The sequence below is a fragment of the Eucyclogobius newberryi genome, unplaced genomic scaffold, assembly GCF_026437365.1.
Source record: "Eucyclogobius newberryi isolate DKJ021-1_F unplaced genomic scaffold, fEucNew1.0.hap1 SCAF_20, whole genome shotgun sequence".
NCBI classification, from domain to species: Eukaryota; Metazoa; Chordata; class Actinopteri; order Gobiiformes; family Gobiidae; genus Eucyclogobius; species Eucyclogobius newberryi.
Genome location: NW_027315835.1, coordinates 1,351,398 through 1,373,287, shown reverse-complemented (window position 1 = coordinate 1,373,287; position 21,890 = coordinate 1,351,398). Strand labels below are relative to the sequence as shown.

General features: G+C 50.9%; 1 protein-coding gene and 2 long non-coding RNA genes across 5 annotated transcripts in view; all 3 read left to right on the top strand.

Annotated features, from left to right (window-relative positions):
- The window catches only part of cep131 (centrosomal protein 131), a 76,351-nt gene that overhangs the window by 7,903 nt on the left and 46,558 nt on the right, over window positions 1–21,890 (top strand). The window contains exons 6-24 of the mRNA XM_072456763.1: window positions 829–963; window positions 1,049–1,319; window positions 1,814–1,906; window positions 2,013–2,229; window positions 4,938–5,117; window positions 5,423–5,508; window positions 6,941–7,099; window positions 7,491–7,703; window positions 8,833–8,955; window positions 9,096–9,221; window positions 9,344–9,460; window positions 10,887–10,916; window positions 11,181–11,283; window positions 14,868–15,069; window positions 15,824–15,931; window positions 16,129–16,246; window positions 18,365–18,439; window positions 20,349–20,491; window positions 20,803–20,980. Of these exons, the coding sequence (XP_072312864.1) occupies window positions 829–963; window positions 1,049–1,319; window positions 1,814–1,906; window positions 2,013–2,229; window positions 4,938–5,117; window positions 5,423–5,508; window positions 6,941–7,099; window positions 7,491–7,703; window positions 8,833–8,955; window positions 9,096–9,221; window positions 9,344–9,460; window positions 10,887–10,916; window positions 11,181–11,283; window positions 14,868–15,069; window positions 15,824–15,931; window positions 16,129–16,246; window positions 18,365–18,439; window positions 20,349–20,491; window positions 20,803–20,980 (2,677 nt within the window). The remainder of the gene's footprint in view (window positions 1–828; window positions 964–1,048; window positions 1,320–1,813; window positions 1,907–2,012; window positions 2,230–4,937; window positions 5,118–5,422; window positions 5,509–6,940; window positions 7,100–7,490; window positions 7,704–8,832; window positions 8,956–9,095; window positions 9,222–9,343; window positions 9,461–10,886; window positions 10,917–11,180; window positions 11,284–14,867; window positions 15,070–15,823; window positions 15,932–16,128; window positions 16,247–18,364; window positions 18,440–20,348; window positions 20,492–20,802; window positions 20,981–21,890) is intronic.
- LOC140368901 (uncharacterized) lies at window positions 11,301–12,566 on the top strand. The gene is made up of 3 exons (XR_011928208.1): window positions 11,301–11,531; window positions 11,766–12,154; window positions 12,357–12,566. It is a non-coding gene; the product is annotated as an uncharacterized lncRNA (long non-coding RNA).
- Window positions 12,689–14,702, top strand: LOC140368900 (uncharacterized). 3 transcript variants are annotated; one of them, XR_011928206.1, is made up of 4 exons: window positions 12,689–12,911; window positions 13,276–13,390; window positions 13,605–13,673; window positions 14,566–14,702. It is a non-coding gene; the product is annotated as an uncharacterized lncRNA (long non-coding RNA). The 3 variants fall into 3 exon arrangements; XR_011928205.1 differs by having other exon boundaries at window positions 12,689–12,922; XR_011928207.1 differs by lacking the exon at window positions 13,276–13,390 and having other exon boundaries at window positions 12,689–12,922; window positions 13,593–13,673; window positions 14,522–14,702.

Sequence of the window (21,890 nt, the reverse complement as noted above, 5' to 3'; positions counted from 1 at the left end):
TGTTTTCCCCTGTAGTGTTTACCCCTGTAGTGTTTACCCCTGTAGTGTTTACCCTCTGTAGTGTTTTCCCCTGTAGTGTTTACCCCTGTAGTGTTTACCCCTGTAGTGTTTACCCTCTGTAGTGTTTACCTCTGTAGTGTTTACCCCCTGTAGTGTTTACCCTCTGTAGTGTTAACCCCCTGTAGTGTTTACCCCTGTAGTGTTTACCCTCTGTAGTGTTTACCCCTGTAGTGTTTACCCCTGTAGTGTTTACCCCTGTAGTGTTTACCCCTGTAGTGTTTACCTCCTGGAGTATTTACCAACAGTTTACTCCAAGTGGCCTGTGGCCTGTGGCTCGTGGCCCGTGGCTCATGGCTCGTGGCTCATGGCCGTGGCCCGTGGCCCATGGCTCATGGCTCGTGGCTCATGGCCGTGGCCCGTGGCTCGTGGCTCGTGGCTCGTGGCCCGTGGCTCGTGGCCTGTGGACCGTGGCTCGTGGCCCGTGGCTCGTGGCTCGTGGCCCGTGGCTCGTGGCCCGTGGCTCGTGGCCCGTGGCTCGTGGCCCGTGGCCCGTGGCTCGTGGCCCGTGGCTCGTGGCTCGTGGCTCGTGGCTCATGGCCGTGGCCCATGGCTCATGGCTCGTGGCTCATGGCCGTGGCTCGTGGCTCGTGGCTCGTGGCCCGTGGACCGTGGCTCGTGGCCCGTGGCTCGTGGCCCGTGGCTCGTGGCCCGTGGCCCGTGGCTCGTGGCTCGTGGCCTGTGGCCCGTGGCCCGTGGCTCGTGGCCCGTGGCCCGTGGCTCGTGGCCCGTGGCTCGTGGCTCCACAGTGACTCTTCTCTTCTGCTGCAGTAACCTCCTAAAGGCCAGTGATGAGGGTTGTGAGGGCAGCTCCGTCACAAAGTCCCAGAAGAAGTTCAGCTCCAGCTCCGGGCTCAGTGCTGCCCCCCACAGGAGACGAGAGGTCACTGAGGAGGAGGCCGAGAGGTGCTGTCGTCATGGAAACCTTTTGTTTATTTAAGCTTTTATTATGTTTTATCTGAGGAATTGACATGTTGGTGTTTTGTTGCAGGTTCATTCAGCAGGTGAATCACGCTGCTGTTCTCATTCAGCGCTGGTTCAGACTCCAGCGACAGAGGAGACTCCAGAACCAGAACCAGAACAACACCCTCCTGAACCAGAACCAGACCCTCCAGAACCAGACCCTCCAGAACCAGAACCAGACCCTCCAGAACCAGAACCAGACCCTCCAGTACCAGAACCAGACCCTGCAGACCCAGAACCAGACCCTCCAGAACCAGGCCCAGAGCGAGCTGCACCGGCTGCTCAGCTCCAAGAGGAAGGTACTTAATGCTTTTGGCTGTACACGGACATTTGTTTTGCCCCAGTTCAGATGTGCTTTTATTGTGCAGGAGCTGTGTTTACAGTGCTTTTATTGTGTAGGAGCTGTGTTCACTCTGTGCTTTTATTGTGTTGGAGCTGTGGTTACTCTGTGCTTTTATTGTGTAGGAGCTGTGGTTACTCTGTGCTTTTATTTTGTAGGAGCTGTGTTCATGCTGTGCTTTTATTGTGCAGGAGCTGTGTTTACGGTGCTTTTATTGTGTAGGAGCTGTGTTTACTCTGTGCTTTTATTGTGTAGGAGCTGTGGTTACGCTGTGCTTTTATTGCGTAGGAGCTGTGGTTACGCTGTGCTTTTATTGTGTAGGAGCTGTGTTCACTCTGTGCTTTTATTGTGTAGGAGCGGTGTTCATGCTGTGCTTTTATTGTGTAGGAGCTGTGTTCATGCTGTGCTTTTATTGTGTAGGAGCTGTGTTCATGCTGTGCTTTTATTGTGTAGGAGCTGGAGCGCAGGACAGAGACGCACAAAGACGAGGACAGAAAGAAGATCAGAGAAGAAAAAGCTCGACTCGCCAGGATCCAGGCCATTCAGGTACAACTACGATAAATACTTGTAATACTACAAATACTATTGTAGTATTCTAGAAGTATAATAATACATAAGTAGTAATAAACGGCGCCTCTGGTGGTGTGAGCAGGAGCTGCAGCAGAAGAGAGCACAACGTCCAGTCCAGTCTCAGTTTAAGACTGGACCAGAGACCGGACCAGAGACCGGACCAGAGACCGGACCAGAGACCGGACCAGAGACCGGACCAGAGACCGGACCAGAGACCGGACCAGAGACCGGACCAGAGACCGGACCAGAGACCGGAGCTAGACCCGAGTCTCCAGGGGATAAGAACCAGAACCACAGCGGTGAGAGCAGACTTTACATCACACATTCACACACATATACAGACTCGTCAGGTCAGGGAACAAGGAGGAGCTGAGGACTGTGCAGAAGGAGCTGAGGAGGAAGATCAGGCAGGAGGAGGCTACAAGAGGAGGAGCAGCTGCAGCAGAAGAACATTCAGGGAGTGTGGAGGAGCCTGAAAACCATCTCGGGCTTCAAAATCCCCCCTGCCCAGACAGAGGGGGATCTACAGTGGGTGAATGATTTAAATGCTCACTTCTTGAGATTTGATTGGTCACTCGCCCCTCCCCCTGCACAGCTGCATGCTCCCTCTTCCACAGCTGGACAATGCCCTGCATCCGTTCCTCTTCATTTCTCCACCCCGGACCATCAGCTCCCCTCTTCACCTGGACTCACCCATCCCCCCAGCACACAGTCCCCCTGCCAACCACTGACTGTCACAGCAGCACAGGTGAGGAGTGAGCTGAAGAGGATTAAAGTGAGGAAGGCAGCAGGACCTGATGGCATCAGCTCCAGGCTCCTTAAGTCCTGCGCAGATGAACTGTGTGGAGTTATGGAGCATGTCTTCAACATGAGCCTGAAGCTGAGGGTGGTACCACAGGTCTGAAGACCTCCTGTCTGGTACCACAGGTCTGAAGACCTCCTGTCTGGTACCACAGGTCTGAAGACCTCCTGTCTGGTACCACAGGTCTGAAGACCTCCTGTCTGGTACCACAGGTCTGAAGACCTCCTGTCTGGTACCTGTGCCTAAGACACCGCGCCCCAAAGACCTCAACAGCTTCAGGCCGGTGGCTCTCACGTCCTGATGAAGACACTGGAGCTGGTCCTGGACCACCTCCGCTCCACCGTGAGCTCAGCCATGGACCCACTGCAGTTTGCATATCGTCCTGGCATCGGAGTGGAGGACGCCGTCATCTCCTGAGGGACAAGCTGGAGACGGCTGGTGTGGAGTACGACCTGCAGAGTGGATCCTGGACCACCTCACAGACCGACCCCAGTTTGTGAGAGCCCGGGACTGTGTGTCTGACACTCGGACCTGCAGTGTGGGACCTGCAGTGTGGGGGACCTGCAGTGTGGGACCTGCAGTGTGGGACCTGCAGTGTGGGGGACCTGCAGTGTGGGGGACATACAGTGTGGGGGACCTGCAGTGTGGGGGCGCCCCAGGGCACTGTCCTCGCGCCCTTTCTCTTCACCCTTTACACTGCAGACTTCAGACACGACATGGACAGCTGTGTCCTGCAGAAGTTCTCTGACGACTCTGCCATCATCGGACTCATCACGGACGATGACGCGGAGGACAGAGGACTGGAGCAGGACTTTGTGGACTGGTGTCAGCGGAACCACCTCCTCATCAACGCGGGGAAGACCAAGGAGATGGTGGTGGACTTCCGCAGACGCCACCCCACTGCCCCCTCACCAGTGAACATCCAGGGACGGGACATTGAGAGAGTGACTCATACAAGGACCTGGTGTTCATCTGAACCACAAACTGGACTGGACTCATAACACAGACGCACTGTACAGGAAGAGCCAGAGTCGGCTCTACCTTGTTGCGGAAACTATTCTATAACAAATGACAGAGAAAATGAGGCAAAATATAACCAAGTTTTCTTGTTCAAAAGTGGTTCTTTATTTTAGCCGTGCACAGCCAAAAAAGCTCTCCCTGACATTTGTCTTTCCGTCTCTCCTGATCTGACCAGAGCAAACATTGAGTTCAGCTTATTAAGGCATAACAGGTGCCACATATGCACAAAACCAGTCTAAACATATTGCAGAAAAACACACTCAATGTTCTACCTCATGTGAGACGTCCTTGGATCCGCAGCTTCAGTCTGTTTACACAGGGACGTCTGCAGAGCCATAAGAAGTGTGACCCGGATGTTACACATATGTTGACCTAAGTTCTATGGCATCAGGCAAAGACATGACATTTTTACACCACAACCTCCTGAGGAGACTCAGGTCTTTTGGAGTGACAGGGCCACTCCTGACAGGGCCACTCCTGACAGGGTCACTCCTGAAGACCTTCTCTGACTCTGTGGTGGCATCAGCTCCTGTAGGTGTGGCCTGCTGGAGCAGCAGCATCACAGAGAGGGAGAGGAAGAGGCTGGACAGAGTCATCAAGAAGTCAGGACACTCTGTCCACTCTGGAGAGCAGCTTCAGAGACTGATCCACCCTCGTGTGAAGGAGACGTTTCAGTCTGTCCTTCTGCTGCTGTCACACTCTACAACAAACACTGTTAGTCCTGAACATGTGCAATACTGAATCAACCATGTGCAATTACTGTCGTGATCACATGCAATTTTATTTATTTATTTATTTATTTATTTATTTATTTATTTTTTATTTAATTATTTAATTATTTATTTATTTATTTATTTATTTATTTATTTATTTATTTGTATCTTTATTATTTCCCCTCCATCCCTTGTTGGGAAATGGGAGTTTTTGTTTATTGGAGATTTTCTACTGAAAGTGTTTTTCAGACTTCCTATAAATGATCTGATCTTTTCCTCTGGATCTTCCTGCGTTGCAACAATGAAATTTCCCCATGTGGGACAATAAAGGAATATCTTATCTTATCTTATATATTGAGGGTGAAGTGTCTTGCTCAATGGCACAATGACGATGTTCTGATGGGAGTGGGGGATCAAAGCTCGATGGTCTCATACTGAGAATAATGTGGTGCCGGGGGTTTGCCCGTGAGAGGGCGCGGTTTGGCCACGCCCGTGAGAGGGCGCGGTTTGGCCACGCCCGTGAGAGGGCGCGGTTTGGCCACGCCCATGAGAGGGCGCGGTTTGGCCACGCCCATGAGAGGGTGCGGTTTGGCCACGCCCATGAGAGGGCGGTTTGGCCACGCCCGTGAGAGGGTGCGGTTTGGCCACGCCCGTGAGAGGGCGCGGTTTGGCCACGCCCATGAGAGGGTGCGGTTTGGCCACGCCCATGAGAGGGTGCGGTTTGGCCGCGCCCATGAGAGGGCGGTTTGGCCACGCCCGTGAGAGGGTGCGGTTTGGCCACGCCCATGAGAGGGCGGTTTGGCCACGCCCGTGAGAGGGTGCGGTTTGGCCACGCCCATGAGAGGGCGGTTTGGCCACGCCCGTGAGAGGGCGCGGTTTGGCCACGCCCATGAGGAGCTGTGTGGTGTGTTCTTGATATGTTCTGAGCTCCATGTTCATGATGAAGTGTCTTCTCAGACGAGCTGAACATCGACCAATCAGAGCTGATCTTCAGAGCAGTGTCTCCAGCCTCGTCCAATCACAGAGGCTCCTGCGCTGACCAGGTAAAACACTGAGTCTGAGAGAGTGAGAGAGTGTAAAGATGCCCTCCCACACACCCTCCTGAGGCCCAGATGCCCTCCCACACACCCTCCTGAGGCCCAGATGTCCTCCCACACACCCTCCTGAGGCCCAGATGCCCTCCCACACACCCTCCTGAGGCCCAGATGTCCTCCCACACACCCTCCTGAGGCCCAGATGCCCTCCCACACACCCTCCTGAGGCCCAGATGTCCTCCCACACACCCTCCTGAGGCCCAGATGTCCTCCCACACACCCTCCTGAGGTCCAGATGTCCTCCCACACACCCTCCTGAGGCCCAGATGCCCTCCCACACACCCTCCTGAGGCCCAGATGTCCTCCCACACACCCTCCTGAGGCCAAGATGCCCTCCCACACACCCTCCTGAGGCCCAGATGCCCTCCCACACACCCTCCTGAGGCCAAGATGCCCTCCCACACACCCTCCTGAGGCCCAGATGCCCTCCCACACACCCTCCTGAGGCCCAGATGCCCTCCCACACAACCTCCTGAGGCCCAGATGCCCTCCCACACACCCTCCTGAGGCCCAGATGTCCTCCCACACACCCTCCTGAGGCCCAGATGTCCTCCCACACACCCTCCTGAGGCCCAGATGCCCTCCCACACACCCTCCTGAGGCCCAGATGCCCTCCCACACACCCTCCTGAGGCCCAGATGCCCTCCCACACACCCTCCTGAGGCCCAGATGCCCTCCCACACACCCTCCTGAGGCCCAGATGCCCTCCCACACACCCTCCTGAGGCCCAGATGCCCTCCCACACACCCTCCTGAGGCCAAGATGCCCTCCCACACACCCTCCTGAGGCCCAGATGCCCTCCCACACACCCTCCTGAGGCCCAGATGCCCTCCCACACACCCTCCTGAGGCCAAGATGCCCTCCCACACACCCTCCTGAGGCCCAGATGCCCTCCCACACACCCTCCTGAGGCCCAGATGCCCTCCCACACACCCTCCTGAGGCCCAGATGCCCTCCCACACACCCTCCTGAGGCCAAGATGCCCTCCCACACACCCTCCTGAGGCCCAGATGCCCTCCCACACACCCTCCTGAGGCCAAGATGCCCTCCCACACACCCTCCTGAGGCCCAGATGCCCTCCCACACACCCTCCTGAGGCCCAGATGTCCTCCCACACACCCTCCTGAGGCCCAGATGCCCTCCCACACACCCTCCTGAGGCCCAGATGTCCTCCCACACACCCTCCTGAGGCCCAGATGCCCTCCCACACACCCTCCTGAGGCCCAGATGCCCTCCCACACACCCTCCTGAGGCCCAGATGCCCTCCCACACACCCTCCTGAGGCCCAGATGCCCTCCCACACACCCTCCTGAGGCCCAGATGCCCTCCCACACACTCGAAGAGGTTGCTGATGGTGTTGAACATTAAACCTTGTGTTCAGGATATGGGGCGTCGCCCGGTCACTCTGGAGGGTCAGACTGGACCTCAGGCCAAAACCACTCTGACCAAACTTCTGGACTCTCTCCGACTCCTGGAGGAAGATCCTTGTAAACTCCAGCCCAGCGAGAGCTACTGCAAGGACAAGTACACGGCTCTGAAGGTAAGAATACTCCTGAGAACACAAGTACACGGCTCTGAAGGTAAGAATACTCCTGAGAACACAAGTACACGGCTCTGAAGGTAAGAATACTCCTGAGAACACAAGTACACGGCTCTGAAGGTAATACTACTCCTGAGAACACAAGTACACGGCTCTGAAGGTAAGAATACTCCTGAGAACACAAGTACACGGCTCTGGAGGTAAGAATACTCCTGAGAATACAAGTACACGGCTCTGGAGGTACTAATACTCCTGAGAACACAAGTACACGGCTCTGGAGGTAAGAATACTCCTGAGAACACAATTACACGGCTCTGGAGGTACTAATACTCCTGAGAACACAAGTACACGGCTCTGGAGGTACTTATACTGGTTCCTTGTGGTGTTTCAGGCGGTAGACTCGACTTCTCTGACGACACATAACCTCCAGCGTCACGTGCTGCAGAGCCTCCCTCGTCCTGACGGTGGCGCTCTTCTGTCCGAGGCTAAACTCCAGAGCATCATGAGTTTCCTGGACGAGATGGAGCAGAGCGAGCAGGAGAGGCCTGGCTCGGCCACGCCCGCCTCGCTCAGAGAGGTGAGAGTCAAGGAGCAGGAGACCAAGGTCTGCTCCTCATGATTATTCTGTGACCTGCTCATGATGTGACGGGGCTCATGATGTGACTGCTCATGATGTGACAGGGCTCATGATGTCACAGGGCTCATGATGTGACGGGGCTCATGATGTGACGGGGCTCATGATGTGACTGCTCAAGATGTGACGGGGCTCATGATGTGACGGGGTTCATGATGTGACGGAGCTCATGATGTGACGGGGCTCATGATGTGACGGGGCTCATGATGTGACGGAGCTCATGATGTGACGGAGCTCATGATGTGACGGGGCTCATGATGTGACTGCTCATGATGTAACCTGCTCATGATGTGACGGGGCTCATGATGTGACGGGGCTCATGATGTGACGGGGCTCATGATGTGACGGGGCTCAAGATGTGACTGCTCATGATGTGACTGCTCATGATGTGACGGGGCTCATGATGTGACCTGCTCATGATGTGACTGTTCATGATGTGACTGCTCATGATGTGACCTGCTCATGATTTGACCTGCTCATGATGTGACGGGGCTCATGATGTGACGGGGTTCATGATGTGACGGGGCTCATGATGTGACGGGGCTCATGATGTGACGGGGCTCATGATGTGACGGGGCTCATGATGTGACGGGGCTCATGATGTGACGGGGTTCATGATGTGACGGGGCTCATGATGTGACGGGGCTCATGATGTGACGGCGCTCATGATGTGACGGGGCTCATGATGTGACGGGGTTCATGATGTGACGGGGCTCATGATGTGACGGGGCTCATGATGTGACGGCGCTCATGATGTGACGGGGTTCATGATGTGACGGGGCTCATGATGTGACGGGGCTCATGATGTGATGGGGCTCATGATGTGACGGGGTTCATAATGTGACTGGGCTCATGCTGTGACGGGGCTCATGATGTGACTGCTCATGATGTGACTGCTCATGATGTAACCTGCTCATGATGTGACTGGGCTCATGCTGTGACGGGGCTCATGATTTGACTGGGCTCATGCTGTGACGGGGCTCATGATGTGACTGCTCATGATGTGACTGCTCATGATGTGACGGGGCTCATGATGTGACGGGGCTCATGATGTGACGGGGCTCATGATGTGACGGGGCTCATGCTGTTGCTCTCTCAGGTGTTGGAGGACGGGGTGGACCAGGCCTCAGCCACAGCAGCAGAACTCGGCGTGAACATGACGAGGGTCCGACTGGAGCTGGAGGAGAAGAAGCGCACGGTGCACATGTTACAGGCCGCGCTGGTACGGAATTGCCACGGCAACGCCACGGCAATGCCACGGCAACGCCATAGCAACGCCCCTCCTTCTGTGTCGAAGAGTGTGTTCAATGTGTGCACACTGACCCTCCAGGGGCTGATCTCACTCTCTGCTGTTCCGCTCAGGTCCAGCAGAGGGAGCTCACAGCGCGACACGTCAAAGAAACCGAGAAGGAAGTGAACAGGAGCTTCCAGCTTCAGAAAGAACAATATGAAGCGACAATAGAGCGACATCTGTCCTTCATAGACCAGGTAATGTGACTGTTGCCACGGCAACAGTGACGTCACTGGAGAGAGCAACCAACCAACCAACCAATCAATCAATCAATCAATCAATCAACCAATCAATCACAAGACATGTTTCTCTGCTGCAGCTGATCAGGGACAAGACGCTTCTGAGTGAACGATGTGAAGGACTCGTGTCTGAGCTCCAGCAGCTGGACTCCAAGTACAGCAAGAAGATCCAGCACCTGCAGGAGCAGCACCAAATGGTGAGAAGCACACTGAAACATCTCAGACCACAGCATGAGCAGCACCACGTGGTGAGAAGCACACTGAAACATCTCAGACCACAGCATGAGCAGCACCACGTGGTGAGAAGCACACTGAAACATCTCAGACCACAGCATGAGCAGCACCACGTGGTGAGAAGCACACTGAAACATCTCAGACCACAGCATGAGCAGCACCACGTGGTGAGCACACTGAAACATCTCAGACCACAGCATGAGCAGCACCACGTGGTGAGAAGCACACTGAAACATCTCAGACCACAGCATGAGCAGCACCACGTGGTGAGAAGCACACTGAAACATCTCAGACCACAGCATGAGCAGCACCACGTGGTGAGAAGCACACTGAAACATCTCAGACCACAGCATGAGCAGCACCACGTGGTGAGAAGCACACTGAAACATCTCAGACCACAGCATGAGCAGCACCACGTGGTGAGAAGCACACTGAAACATCTCAGACCACAGCATGAGCAGCACCACGTGGTGAGAAGCACACTGAAACATCTCAGACCACAGCATGAGCAGCACCACGTGGTGAGCACACTGAAACATCTCAGGCCACAGCATGAGCAGCACCACGTGGTGAGAAGCACACTGAAACATCTCAGACCACAGCATGAGCAGCACCACGTGGTGAGAAGCACACTGAAACATCTCAGACCACAGCATGAGCAGCACCACGTGGTGAGAAGCACACTGAAACATCTCAGACCACAGCATGAGCAGCACCACGTGGTGAGCACACTGAAACATCTCAGACCACAGCATGAGCAGCACCACGTGGTGAGAAGCACACTGAAACATCTCAGACCACAGCATGAGCAGCACCACGTGGTGAGAAGCACACTGAAACATCTCAGACCACAGCATGAGCAGCACCACGTGGTGAGAAGCACACTGAAACATCTCAGACCACAGCATGAGCAGCACCACGTGGTGAGCACACTGAAACATCTCAGACCACAGCATGAGCAGCACCACGTGGTGAGAAGCACACTGAAACATCTCAGACCACAGCATGAGCAGCACCACGTGGTGAGAAGCACACTGAAACATCTCAGACCACAGCATGAGCAGCACCACGTGGTGAAACTCTAGTTGTAATATTCAGACTTTAAACCTTTAACACTGTTTTTGTGCTTTGTCTCCTTCTCTCCTCTTCTCTCCTCGTCTCCCCTCGTCTCCTCGTCTCCTCGTCTCTCCTCGTCTCCTCGTCTCCTCCTCTCCCCTCGTCTCCTCGTCTCCTTCTCTCCCCTCGTCTCTCCTTATCTCCTCGTCTCCCCTCGTCTCCTCGTCTCTCCTCGTCTCCTCCTCTCCTCCTCTCCTCCTCTCCTCCTCTCCCCTCGTCTCCTCGTCTCTCCTCGTCTCCTCCTCTCCTTGTCTCCTCGTCTCCTCGCTGTAGGTGTGGCAGGTTCTGGTTCCTTTGTGTGAGGTAACTTCACTTCCTTCTTTCTCTCCACTTGACTCCTCCCTCGCTCCTCCTCTTTTCACTTGTCTGTCGTTCTTCTGACCTTCTGAGCTCTTCTTCTTCTTCTTCTTCTTCTCAAACTTGCCGTCTCTTTAGACCGTCTTTAGTTTCTTGCATGTGTCTGAGAAGAACGTCTAAACTAACATCTGACACAGCACGTTCGCATGAGCTGACCTCTGACCTCTGACCTCAGAGCCTTTGAGATCCTAAACTTGTGATGATTCTCAGGAGATAAAGAAGCTGAAGGAGCTGATGACCTCCAGCGAGAAGGTCCGACGAGAGCGATGGATCGACGAGAAGACCAAGAAAATCAAAGAGATCACTGTCAAAGGTGAGTCCAGCTTTAGTCCAGCTTTAGTCCTGGTTTAGTCCTGGTTTAGTCCTGGTTTTTCGTCCTGGTTTAGTCCTGGTTTAGTCCTGGTTTAGTCATGGTTTAGTCCTGGTTTAGTCCTGGTTTAGTCCTGGTTTAGTCCTGGTTTAGACCTGGTTTAGACCTGGTTTAGACCTGGTTTAGTCCTGGTTTAGTCCTGGTTTAGTCATGGTTTAGTCCTGGTTTAGTCCTGGTTTAGTCCTGGTTTAGTTCTGGTTTAGACCTGGTTTAGTTCTGGTTTAGACCTGGTTTAGTCCATCTTTAGTCCTGGTTTAGTCCTGGTTTAGTCCCGGTTTAGTCCTGGTTTAGTTCTGGTTTAGACCTGGTTTAGTCCAGCTTTAGTCCTGGTTTAGTCCTGGTTTAGTCCTGGTTTAGTCCTGGTTTAGACCTAGTTTAGTCCTGGTTTAGTCCTGGTTTTAGTCCTTGTTTTAGTCCTGGTTTAGTCCTTGTTTTAGTCCTGGTTTAGTCCTGGTTTTAGTCCTGGTTTTAGTCCTGGTTTAGTCCTTGGTTTAGTCCTGGTTTAGTCCTGGTTTAGTCCTGGTTTTAGTCCTGGTTTTAGTCCTGGTTTAGTCCTGGTTTTAGTCCTGGTTTAGTCCTGGTTTATTCCTGGTTTTAGTCCTGGTTTAGTCCTGGTTTTAGTCCTGGTTTAATCCTGGTTTTAGTCCTGGTTTAGTCCTGGTTTTAGTCCTGGTTTTAGTCCTGGTTTAGTCCTTGGTTTAGTCCTGGTTTAGTCCTGGTTTAGTCCTGGTTTTAGTCCTGGTTTAGTCCTGGTTTTAGTCCTGGTTTTAGTCCTGGTTTAGTCCTGGTTTAGTCCTGGTTTAGTCCTGGTTTAGTCCTGGTTTAGTCCTGGTTTAGACCTGGTTTAGACCTGGTTTAGTCCTGGTTTAGTCCTGGTTTAGACCTGGTTTAGTCCTGGTTTGGCCTAGTTTAGTCCTAGTTTAGTCCTGGTTTAGTACTGGTTTTAGTCCTCGTTTTAGTCCTGGTTTAGTCCTTGTTTTAGTCCTGGTTTAGTCCTGGTTTTAGTCCTGGTTTAGTCCTGGTTTTAGTCCTGGTTTAGTCCTGGTTTTAGTCCTGGTTTTAGTCCTGGTTTAGTCCTTGGTTTAGTCCTGGTTTAGTCCTGGTTTAGTCCTGGTTTTAGTCCTGGTTTAGTCCTGGTTTTAGTCCTGGTTTAGTACTGGTTTAGACATGGTTTAGACCTGGTTTAGTCCTGGTTTAGACCTGGTTTAGACCTGGTTTAGACCTGGTTTAGTCCTGGTTTAGACCTGGTTTAGTCCTGGTTTAGTCCTGGTTTAGTCCTGGTTTAGACCTGGTTTAGACCTGCTTTAGTCCTGGTTTAGACCTGCATTAGTCCTGGTTTAGTCCTGGTTTAGACCTACTTTAGTCCTGGTTTAGACCTGGTTTAGACCTGGTTTAGTCCTGGTTTAGTCCTGGTTTAGTCCTGGTTTAGTCCTGGTTTAGTCATGGTTTAGTCCTGGTTTAGTCCTGGTTTAGTCCTGGTTTAGACCTGGTTTAGACCTGGTTTAGACCTGGTTTAGTCCTGGTTTAGTCCTGGTTTAGTCATGGTTTAGTCCTGGTTTAGTCCTGGTTTAGTCCTGGTTTAGTTCTGGTTTAGACCTGGTTTAGTTCTGGTTTAGACCTGGTTTAGTCCATCTTTAGTCCTGGTTTAGTCCTCGTTTAGACCTAGTTTAGTCCTGGTTTAGTCCTGGTTTTAGTCCTCGTTTTAGTCCTGGTTTAGTCCTTGTTTTAGTCCTGGTTTAGTCCTGGTTTAGTCCTGGTTTTAGTCCTGGTTTTAGTCCTGGTTTAGTCCTTGGTTTAGTCCTGGTTTAGTCCTGGTTTAGTCCTGGTTTTAGTCCTGGTTTTAGTCCTGGTTTAGTCCTGGTTTTAGTCCTGGTTTAGTCCTGGTTTATTCCTGGTTTTAGTCCTGGTTTAGTCCTGGTTTTAGTCCTGGTTTAGTCCTGGTTTTAGTCCTGGTTTAGTCCTGGTTTTAGTCCTGGTTTTAGTCCTGGTTTTAGTCCTGGTTTAGTCCTTGGTTTAGTCCTGGTTTAGTCCTGGTTTAGTCCTGGTTTTAGTCCTGGTTTAGTCCTGGTTTTAGTCCTGGTTTATTCCTGGTTTAGTCCTGGTTTAGTCCTGGTTTAATCCTGGTTTAGACCTGGTTTAGTCCTGGTTTAGACCTGGTTTAGACCTGGTTTAGTCCTGGTTTAGACCTAGTTTAGTCCTAGTTTAGTCCTGGTTTAGTACTGGTTTTAGTCCTCGTTTTAGTCCTGGTTTAGTCCTTGTTTTAGTCCTGGTTTAGTCCTGGTTTAGTCCTGGTTTTAGTCCTGGTTTTAGTCCTGGTTTTAGTCCTGGTTTTAGTCCTGGTTTAGTTCTGGTTTAGACATGGTTTAGACCTGGTTTAGTCCTGGTTTAGACCTGGTTTAGACCTGGTTTAGTCCTGGTTTAGACCTGGTTTAGTCCTGGTTTAGTCCTGGTTTAGTCCTGGTTTAGACCTGCTTTAGTCCTGGTTTAGACCTGGTTTAGACCTGGTTTAGTCCTGGTTTAGTCCTGGTTTAGTCCTGGTTCAGTCCTGGTTTAGACCTGGTTTAGACCTGCTTTAGTCCTGGTTTAGACCTGGTTTAGACCTGGTTTGGACCTGGTTTAGTCCTGGTTTAGTCCTGGTTTAGACCTGGTTTAGTCCTGGTTTAGTCCTGGTTTAGTCCTGGTTTAGACCTGGTTTAGTCCTGGTTTAGACCTGCATTAGTCCTGGTTTAGTCCTGGTTTAGACCTGCTTTAGTCCTGGTTTAGTCCTGGTTTAGACCTGGTTTAGTCCTGGTTTAGTCCTGGTTTAGACCTGGTTTAGTCCTGGTTTAGTCCTGGTTTAGACCTGGTTTAGACCTGGTTTAGTCCTGGTTTAGACCTGGTTTAGACCTGGTTTAGTCCTGGTTTAGACCTGGTTTAGTCCTGGTTTAGACCTGGTTTAGACCTACTTTAGTCCTGGTTTAGACCTGGTTTAGACCTGGTTTAGTCCTGGTTTAGACCTGCTTTAGTCCTGGTTTAGACCTGGTTTAGACCTGGTTTAGACCTGCTTTAGACCTGGTTTAGACCTGGTTTAGACCTGGTTTAGTCCTGGTTTAGTCCTGGTTTAGTCCTGCTTTAGTCCTGGTTTAGACCTGCTTTAGTCCTGGTTTAGTCCTGGTTTAGACCTGCTTTAGTCCTGGTTTAGTCCTGGTTTAGACCTGCTTTAGTCCTGGTTTAGCCCTGGTTTAGTCCTGGTTTAGACCTGGTTTAGACCTGCTTTAGTCCTGGTTTAGTCCTGGTTTAGTCCTGGTTTAGACCTGCTTTAGTCCTGGTTTAGACCTGCTTTAGACCTGGTTTAGTCCTGGTTTAGACCTGCTTTAGTCCTGGTTTAGACCTGCTTTAGTCCTGGTTTAGTCCTGCTTTAGACCTGGTTTAGTCCTGCTTTAGTCCTGGTTTAGACCTGCTTTAGTCCTGGTTTAGACCTGCTTTAGTCCTGGTTTAGACCTGCTTTAGTCCTGGTTTAGTCCTGCTTGAGTGCTGGTTTGTTCCAGGTCTGGAGCCTCAGATCCAGAGCTTGCTGTCGCAGCAGAAGCTGGAGCTGAACAGACTTCGGTCGCTTCATGAGGTTGAGCTGCTCCAGAGCGACGAGAGAGCGGCTCAGAAGTTCATCCTCCAGACGGAAGAACAGAGAGAACGCCTGGAACGAGAGGGAGAACGCCTGTGTGAGAGAGAGAGGGAGAACGCCAAGAACAGGTGAGAGAACGGCCTATGTGAGAGAGAGAACGCCTGTGTGAGAGAGAGAACCACTGGAACAAGAGGGAGAACGCCTGTGTGAGAGAGAGAACGACTGTGTGAGAGAGAGAGGGAGAACCCCAAGAACAGGTGAGAGAACGGCCTATGTGAGAGAGAGAACGCCTGTGTGAGATAGGGAGAACGCCTCTGTGAGATAGGAGAACGATTGTGTGAGAGAGAGAACCACTGGAACAAGAGGGAGAACGCCTCTGTGAGAGAGAGAACGACTGTGTGAGAGAGAGAACCACTGGAACAAGAGGGAGAACGCCTGTGTGAAAGAGGGAACCACTGGAACAAGAGGGAGAACGCCTGTGTGAGAGAGAACGACTGTGTGAAAGAGAGAACCACTGGAACAAGAGGGAGAACGCCTGTGTGAGAGAGAGAACGACTGTGTGAGAGAGAGAGGGAGAACGCCAAGAACAGGTGAGAGAACGGCCTATGTGAGAGAGAGAACGCCTGTGTGAGATAGGAGAACGATTGTGTGAGAGAGAGAACGACTGTGTGAGAGAGAGAACCACTGGAACAAGAGGGAGAACGCCTCTGTGAGAGAGAGAACGACTGTGTGAGAGAGAGAACCACTGGAACAAGAGGGAGAACGCCTCTGTGAGAGAGAGAACGACTGTGTGAGAGAGAGAACCACTGGAACAAGAGGGAGAACGCCTGTGTGAGAGAGAGAACGCCGCCTCTTCTCTCTTTGATGGTGTTTGTTTCTCAGGTACGAGAAGCAGCTTCAGGAGGCGGAGCTTTCACTGCAGCAGCAGAAGAGACGTTTGTACCAGGAAGTGTCCGAGGAGAAGGAGCGCCTGGCCCAGCTGGCCTCAAGGTAACCATGGCAACCACACGCCTCACCGTAACCACGGCAACCACACGCCTCACCGTAACCACGGCAACCACACGCCTCACCGTAACCACGGCAACCACACGCCTCACCGTAACAACCACTGTAACACAACAGAGACAACTCTAAGTTGCAGCTCTGGTGTGAAACTCTAAGTTGCAGCTCTGGTGTGTGGGTTTCAGGCAGCGTCTGGAGCTGGACGAACTGAGGAAACATCTGGAGGAAAACAGCTCTGAGGCCGAACGAGCTCTGAGACAAGAACTGGACAAAAGCCGCGAAGAGCAGGAGAGAAGACACAAGGTACTTCTACTGTTACTGCAGTTACTACTGCTGTTACTTCTACTGTTACTGCAGTTACTACTGCTGTTACTACTACTGTTACTGCAGTTACTACTACTGTTACTACTACTGTTACTTCTACTGTTACTGCAGTTACTACTGCTGTTACTACTACTGTTACTGCAGTTACTACTACTGTTACTACTACTGTTACTTCTACTGTTACTGCAGTTACTACTGCTGTTACTTCTACTGTTACTGCAGTTACTACTGCTGTTACTACTACTGTTACTGCAGTTACTACTACTGTTACTACTACTGTTACTTCTACTGTTACTGCAGTTACTACTACTGTTACTACTACTGTTACTGCAGTTACTACTACTGTTACTACTACTGTTACTTCTACTGTTACTGCAGTTACTACTACTGTTACTACTACTGTTACTGCAGTTACTACTACTGTTACTACTACTGTAACTGCAGTTACTACTACTGTTACTACTACTGTTACTACTACTGTTACTACTACTGTTACTACTACTGTTACTGCAGTTACTACTACTGTTACTACTACTGTTACTGCAGTTACTACTACTGTTACTTCTACTGTTACTGCAGTTACTACTACTGTTACTACTACTGTTACTGCAGTTACTACTACTGTTACTGCAGTTACTACTACTGTTACTACTACTGTTACTTTTACTGTTACTGCAGTTACTACTACTGTTACTACTACTGTTACTGCAGTTACTACTACTGTTACTACTACTGTTACTTCTACTGTTACTGCAGTTACTACTACTGTTACTTCTACTGTTACTGCAGTTACTACTACTGTTACTACTACTGTTACTGCAGTTACTACTACTGTTACTACTACTGTAACTGCAGTTACTACTACTGTTACTACTACTGTTACTACTACTGTTACTACTACTGTAACTGCAGTTACTACTACTGTTACTACTACTGTTACTTCTACTGTTACTACTGTTACTACTACTGTAACTGCAGTTACTACTACTGTTACTACTACTGTTACTGCAGTTACTACTACTGTTACTTCTACTGTTACTGCAGTTACTACTGCTGTTACTTCTACTGTTACTGCAGTTACTACTGCTGTTACTACTACTGTTACTGCAGTTACTACTACTGTTACTACTACTGTTACTTCTACTGTTACTGCAGTTACTACTACTGTTACTACTACTGTTACTGCAGTTACTACTACTGTTACTACTACTGTTACTTCTACTGTTACTGCAGTTACTACTACTGTTACTACTACTGTTACTGCAGTTACTACTACTGTTACTACTACTGTAACTGCAGTTACTACTACTGTTACTACTACTGTTACTACTACTGTTACTACTACTGTTACTGCAGTTACTACTACTGTTACTACTACTGTTACTGCAGTTACTACTACTGTTACTTCTACTGTTACTGCAGTTACTACTACTGTTACTACTACTGTTACTGCAGTTACTACTACTGTTACTGCAGTTACTACTACTGTTACTACTACTGTTACTTTTACTGTTACTGCAGTTACTACTACTGTTACTACTACTGTTACTGCAGTTACTACTACTGTTACTACTACTGTTACTGCAGTTACTACTACTGTTACTACTACTGTTACTTCTACTGTTACTGCAGTTACTACTACTGTTACTACTACTGTTACTGCAGTTACTACTACTGTTACTACTACTGTAACTGCAGTTACTACTACTGTTACTACTACTGTTACTACTACTGTTACTACTACTGTAACTGCAGTTACTACTACTGTTACTACTACTGTTACTTCTACTGTTACTACTGTTACTACTACTGTAACTGCAGTTACTACTACTGTTACTACTACTGTTACTGCAGTTACTACTACTGTTACTACTACTGTAACTGCAGTTACTACTACTGTTACTACTACTGTTACTACTGTTACTACTACTGTAACTGCAGTTACTACTACTGTTACTACTACTGTTACTACTGTTACTACTACTGTAACTGCAGTTACTACTACTGTTCCTAAGAATCCAGATATTGGATGTTTGGATCATATTTCATACAAATCAGACGTGAATGAAAAGTCTCATGAAGTGACGTTGTGTCCAGATGGAGACGAAGGCCCTGCAGGAGAGGGCGGAGCTGGAGAGACAGACGTGGGAGGAAACCTACAGGAGCAAACAGGTACTGCCCACTTTATCTCAGGGGGAGGAGCTCCACAGCACAGCCACATGATTGGACCAGAGAGAACGCAGACTCAAGATAGTCAAAGAAATGAGGCAAAACTGTTCCTGTGCACACACTAGCTTTAGCCACGCCCCTCACACACACTAGCTTTAGCCACGCCCCTCACACACACTAGCTTTAGCCACGCCCCTCACACACACTAGCTTTAGCCACGCCCCTCACACACACTAGCTTTAGCCACGCCCCTCACACACACTAGCTTTAGCCACGCCCCTCACACACACTAGCTTTAGCCACGCCCCTCACACACACTAGCTTTAGCCACGCCCCTCACACACACTAGCTTTAGCCACGCCCCTCACACACACTAGCTTTAGCCACGCCCCTCACACACACTAGCTTTAGCCACGCCCCTCACACACACTAGCTTTAGCCACGCCCCTCACACACACTAGCTTTAGCCACGCCCCTCACACACACTAGCTTAAGCCACGCCCCCACACACACTAGCTTTAGCCACGCCCCTCACACACACTAGCTTTAGCCACGCCCCCACACACACTAGCTTTAGCCACGCCCCTCACACACACTAGCTTTAGCCACGCCCCTCACACACACTAGCTTTAGCCACTTCCCCACACACACTAGCTTTAGCCACGCCCCTCACACACACTAGCTTTAGCCACGCCCCCACACACACTAGCTTTAGCCACGCCCCTCACACACACTAGCTTTAGCCACGCCCCTCACACACACTAGCTTTAGCCACGCCCCTCACACACACTAGCTTTAGCCACGCCCCTCACACACACTAGCTTTAGCCACGCCCCTCACACACACTAGCTTTAGCCACGCCCCTCACACACACTAGCTTTAGCCACGCCCCTCACACACACTAGCTTTAGCCACGCCCCCACACACACTAGCTCTAGCCACGCCCCTCACACACACTAGCTTTAGCCACGCCCCTCACACACACTAGCTTTAGCCACGCCCCTCACACACACTAGCTTAAGCCACGCCCCCACACACACTAGCTTTAGCCACGCCCCTCACACACACTAGCTTTAGCCACGCCCCCACACACACTAGCTTTAGCCACGCCCCTCACACACACTAGCTTTAGCCACGCCCCTCACACACACTAGCTTTAGCCACGCCCCCACACACACTAGCTTTAGCCACGCCCCTCACACACACTAGCTTTAGCCACGCCCCTCACACACACTAGCTTTAGCCACGCCCCTCACACACACTAGCTTTAGCCACGCCCCTCACACACACTAGCTTTAGCCACGCCCCTCACACACACTAGCTTTAGCCACGCCCCTCACACACACTAGCTTTAGCCACGCCCCTCACACACACTAGCTTTAGCCACGCCCCTCACACACACTAGCTTTAGCCACGCCCCTCACACACACTAGCTTTAGCCACGCCCCTCACACACACTAGCTTTAGCCACGCCCCTCACACACACTAGCTTTAGCCACGCCCCCACACACACTAGCTCTAGCCACGCCCCTCACACACACTAGCTTTAGCCACGCCCCTCACACACACTAGCTTTAGCCACGCCCCTCACACACACTAGCTTTAGCCACGCCCCCACACACACTAGCTTTAGCCACGCCCCTCACACACACTAGCTTTAGCCACGCCCCTCACACACACTAGCTTTAGCCACTTCCCCACACACACTAGCTTTAGCCACGCCCCTCACACACACTAGCTTTAGCCACGCCCCCACACACACTAGCTTTAGCCACGCCCCTCACACACACTAGCTTTAGCCACGCCCCTCACATACACTAGCTTTAGCCACGCCCCTCACACACACAGCTGTGGTTTTATTTCAATCATAATGTGTTTGTTTGTTTGTTTGTTTGTTTGTTTGTTTGTGCAGGAGGCGTGGCTCCGGAGCAGAGAGCGCGAGCTGAAAGAAGAGCTGAAAAGAGAGAGAGACAAAGAGATAGAACTGGCCATCTGGACTTTAGAGGAACAGACGAGTAAAGAGAGAGAGGAGAGCGAGCGAGCGATGGAAAACAGGTGAGAGAGAGAGAGAGAGAGAGAGAGGGGGAGGTCCTGGTGTTCCGCTGACGTGGGCGTGTGATGTGGGCGTGGTCTCGGTGTTCCGCTGACGTGGGCGTGGTCTTGTTGTCAGGGTGAAGCGGGCGTGGTCTCAGTGTTCCACTGACGTGGACGTGGTCTTGTTGTTCTGATGACGTGGGCGTGGTCTTGTTGTCAGGGTGAAGCGGGCGTGGTCTCAGTGTTCTGCTGACGTGGGCGTGGTCTTGTTGTTCTGCTGACGTGGGCGTGGTCTTGTTGTTCTGATGATGTGGGCGTGGTCTTGTTGTCAGGGTGAAGCGGCTGAGGGAGAAGTACGAGGTGGAGCTGCAGGAGCTGGAGCGATCTGAGAAGAACGCTCTGAAGAAACATCTAGAAGAACGACAGAAGCTTCTACAGAAAGAAGAAGAAGTGATGAAAGCAAGATCTCAACTGAGACTGAAGGAGCAGGACATCCAGCAGCTAAACCAGGTCTAAACCAGGACTAAACCAGGTCTAAACCAGGACTAAACCAGGTCTAAACCAGGACTAAACCAGGTCTAAACCAGGTCTAAACCAGGACTAAACCAGGTCTAAACCAGGACTAAACCAGGTCTATACCAAGACTAAACCAGGTCTAAACCAGGACTAAACCAGGTCTAAACCAGGACTAAACCAGGTCTAAACCAGGACTAAACCAGGTCTAAACCAGGACTAAACCAGGTCTAAACCAGGACTAAACCAGGTCTAAACCAGGACTAAACCAGGACTAAACCAGGTCTAAACCAGGACTAAACCAGGTCTAAACCAGGACTAAACCAGGTCTATACCAAGACTAAACCAGGTCTAAACCAGGACTAAACCAGGTCTAAACCAGGACTAAACCAGGACTAAACCAGGACTAAACCAGGTCTAAACCAGGTCTAAACCAGGTCTAAACCAGGACTAAACCAGGTCTAAACCAGGACTAAACCAGGTCTAAACCAGGACTAAACCAGGACTAAACCAGGTCTAAACCAGGACTAAACCAGGTCTAAACCAGGACTAAACCAGGTCTATACCAAGACTAAACCAGGTCTAAACCAGGACTAAACCAGGTCTAAACCAGGACTAAACCAGGACTAAACCAGGACTAAACCAGGTCTAAACCAGGTCTAAACCAGGTCTAAACCAGGACTAAACCAGGTCTAAACCAGGACTAAACCAGGTCTATACCAAGACTAAACCAGGACTAAACCAGGACTAAACCAGGTCTAAACCAGGACTAAACCAGGTCTATACCAGGACTAAACCAGGTCTAAACCAGGACTAAACCAGGTCTATACCAGGACTAAACCAGGACTAAACCAGGACTAAACCAGGTCTAAACCAGGTCTAAACCAGGTCTAAACCAGGTCTAAAC